This window comes from Phaethon lepturus, unplaced genomic scaffold, assembly GCF_000687285.1.
Source record: "Phaethon lepturus isolate BGI_N335 unplaced genomic scaffold, ASM68728v1 scaffold18994, whole genome shotgun sequence".
NCBI classification, from domain to species: Eukaryota; Metazoa; Chordata; class Aves; order Phaethontiformes; family Phaethontidae; genus Phaethon; species Phaethon lepturus.
Window position 1 is genome coordinate 19,878 of NW_010534273.1, and position 2,681 is coordinate 22,558.

General features: G+C 52.5%; 1 protein-coding gene across 1 annotated transcript; it reads left to right on the forward strand.

The window, feature by feature from the left end:
• Window positions 1-1,952: 1,952 nt before the first annotated feature.
• On the forward strand, window positions 1,953-2,650 carry LOC104619562 (olfactory receptor 52R1-like; the record flags this gene model as incomplete). The annotated part of the gene is given in 2 exon segments (XM_010285482.1): window positions 1,953-2,406; window positions 2,409-2,650. Coding segments are annotated over 2 exon segments (696 nt in total), but the record flags the coding sequence as incomplete, so codon positions are not given.
• Window positions 2,651-2,681: the final 31 nt, after the last annotated feature.

Below are 2,681 nucleotides of genomic sequence, written 5' to 3' on the forward strand. Positions count from 1 at the left end.
CCAATAATGGAAAGGGGCTTCATTTGCACAACTCCCCTTTTAATTGAAATTGGCATTGCCAAAGATTTGGCACAGAGATGCTACGTTGTACAAACCCCCCAAAATCAGCACAGGGAGGTGCAGTGTGCCGCACAGCACTGAGAGTTGCTTAACAAACGTGCAGAGGGCTCTGAAATCTGCCTCTTGTTATGTCACCGCTCTAATGGGGATGATGTTACTGACAAGCCTGTATTACAGCTACAGAAGAGATGTAGCAGAGAAAGGATTGCTGCTGTTTGGAAAGTACTTCATAATTCACGCTGCTGCAGTTTTAATTACACAAACCCAGTCCTGTGATTTAATCTTGAACTACTCCATCGCTCTTCAGTCTCCTCCAAATAAACACACTGCAAGAAAACAGATACAAAGCTGGGCAAAATGCAGCTGTGTCTATGAGGTCACCAGCATCGGCGAGGTTAAAAACTGCCTATTTCTCTCTCCCTAATTACATGTTGAGTCACGGGGGAAACGCAGAGCTCCCCGCGGGGATCTATCTGTCAGACACGTGCGTATCTCCTGGTCTCTGCAGTGCAGAGTCCCTGCCTGCAAACGCGCGGGAGGCAGGTGAGTATTCAGGGCTCAGGCAGCGATCTGCTGCTCTGCCATAAGGCCCTTCGCGCCTTCGCCTCTCCCGGGCGGCAGCCGCGAGGGCGGAACAGGAGCTCTGGTGCTCCTGCCTCCCGCGCTGCCTCGGCCTGCGCATCGCATCCCCTGCCCTGCTCTGCTCCACGGAAGGATGAAGAAGAATGAAGATTTAGGTAAAGCAGCACCAACAGAGGCAGCTGGGAGGAAGGAGGTGGAACGAAGAAAGGAAAATATCAGGAATTTCCGTTCCTAGGGTGTTTACAGCCACATGGAAAAAAAATAAATCAGGAATTCTCTCCCAGAGCGCAGGTGACCCTGAGACATACGTATTTGTGAGGTTTCAAGCACAGCCCCAACAGCCCAGCTCCGGTTGGTGACTGGTGGCCGGGCTGGGCTGGGCTGCGGTGGTCACGGCGTGAAATCTCGCTCCAGATGCAGCAGGAGGGGAGCCTGCTGCTGGAGCCGGCTTGGCTAGCGCCGGACCTTGCGGGACGAAAAGCCTAGCTCTCTCCCCGGAAGCTGATGTTGTCTCCTCTGTCCCTCCGCTCCCTGCAGCTCTCCAGCACAAGTGTGGCCAACCCCAGGAAGGTTTCTGAAGGGCCTTATCAGGTCAGGAACATTGGCCTAATCTGTACTGCAGGACTTCAAGGAATCCTTTTTCTGAGGTATTAGGAAGAAACCGTGAGCTGAGCAATTTGCAGGGGCTGAGCGAGCTGCAGTCTTTTTAGGGAGGAGAATGGACATCACTGAAGCACTGCATTTGTAGGGAGGGTGTCCAATACTGTGGCACTGGCTCTGTTTTTTGCTCTGAAATTGGATGTTTCTTGACTGAGGCAAGCACTTGCTGCCTCCGTTTACACTGGCAAGCAGCACAGTGCTGTTAAAAGCTCCTGTAGATCTATAGGGTTGGTGCTAGTGACTTCATATCCCCACCACGCACATTTCAAGAAGGTTTACTTGAGACCACGTTTCATCTGGTCTCCTGGTCTGGACTCCCTTTGGACACTGGAGAGCATCAGGTGTGTGTGTCAGGCAGTCTTCCCATTCAGTTTAATCCAGGAAGAATCCAGTCTGCATGCTCCAGGACCACTCCAAAAAGCGAGACAGAGCACTTTCAGCGGAAACTGGCAGGACACTTTCTTCTGAAGTGCTCTCCTGAACAAGTGTGAGCAGCTGTCACAGGGATGGATGGCTGACTAGAGAATTTGAGCTTCTAGACCATACCTCATGGCAGTCTCTGCTTGTCACTGACCAGATCAAGTTGAGGGTGATGCTTTTTTTACAGGACGCAAAAGCCCTCAGTGTAGGCAAGAGACAAGAAGGGTTTCATGGCTCGGAACTCTCCTGCCTTCTCCCACCCTCCCTATTTCTTACTCGTTGGCATCCCTGGGCTGGAGAAGGAGCAGTTCTGGATTGCCTTCCCCTTCTGCATCATGTATGCCATTGCTGTGCAGGGGAACATCACCCTTCTCATTATAGAGGCAGAGCCAAGCCTGCTCGAGCCCATGTACCTCTTCCTGGCCATGCTGGCCTGCACTGACCTGGTCCTATCAACATCCACACTGCCCAAAATGTTTGGCATCTTCTGGCTGGGCTCCAGGGAGATTGGATTTCTCTCCTGCCTTGCTCAGCTGTTCTTCATCCATACTTTCTCATCAATGGAGTTGGGCATACTCATGGCCATGGCCTTGGAGCGCTACATCGCTATTTGCCACCTACCGCCGTACTCCAGCGTCCTCTCTGTGCCGGTGGTGGTGACCCTCAGGAGTCTGGTGCTGGTGCGTGGGGTCCCTTCTGCTTCCTCCTCTGCAGGACGCCCTTCTGCCAGCATCACATCATCTCCCACCCTTACTGTGAGCACATGGCATGTGAGGGGGCATGTGAGCTGGCATGTGAGAGGACCAGAGTCAATGTCATTTACGGCCTCTTCGTGGCTTTCATAGTGACAGGATCTGACATGGTCCTGATCTCTGTGTCCTGCACCATGATCCTGCGGGTGGTAATGAGGCTGTCATCCACAGAGACACAACTTCACAGAATCACAGAATCACTAGGTT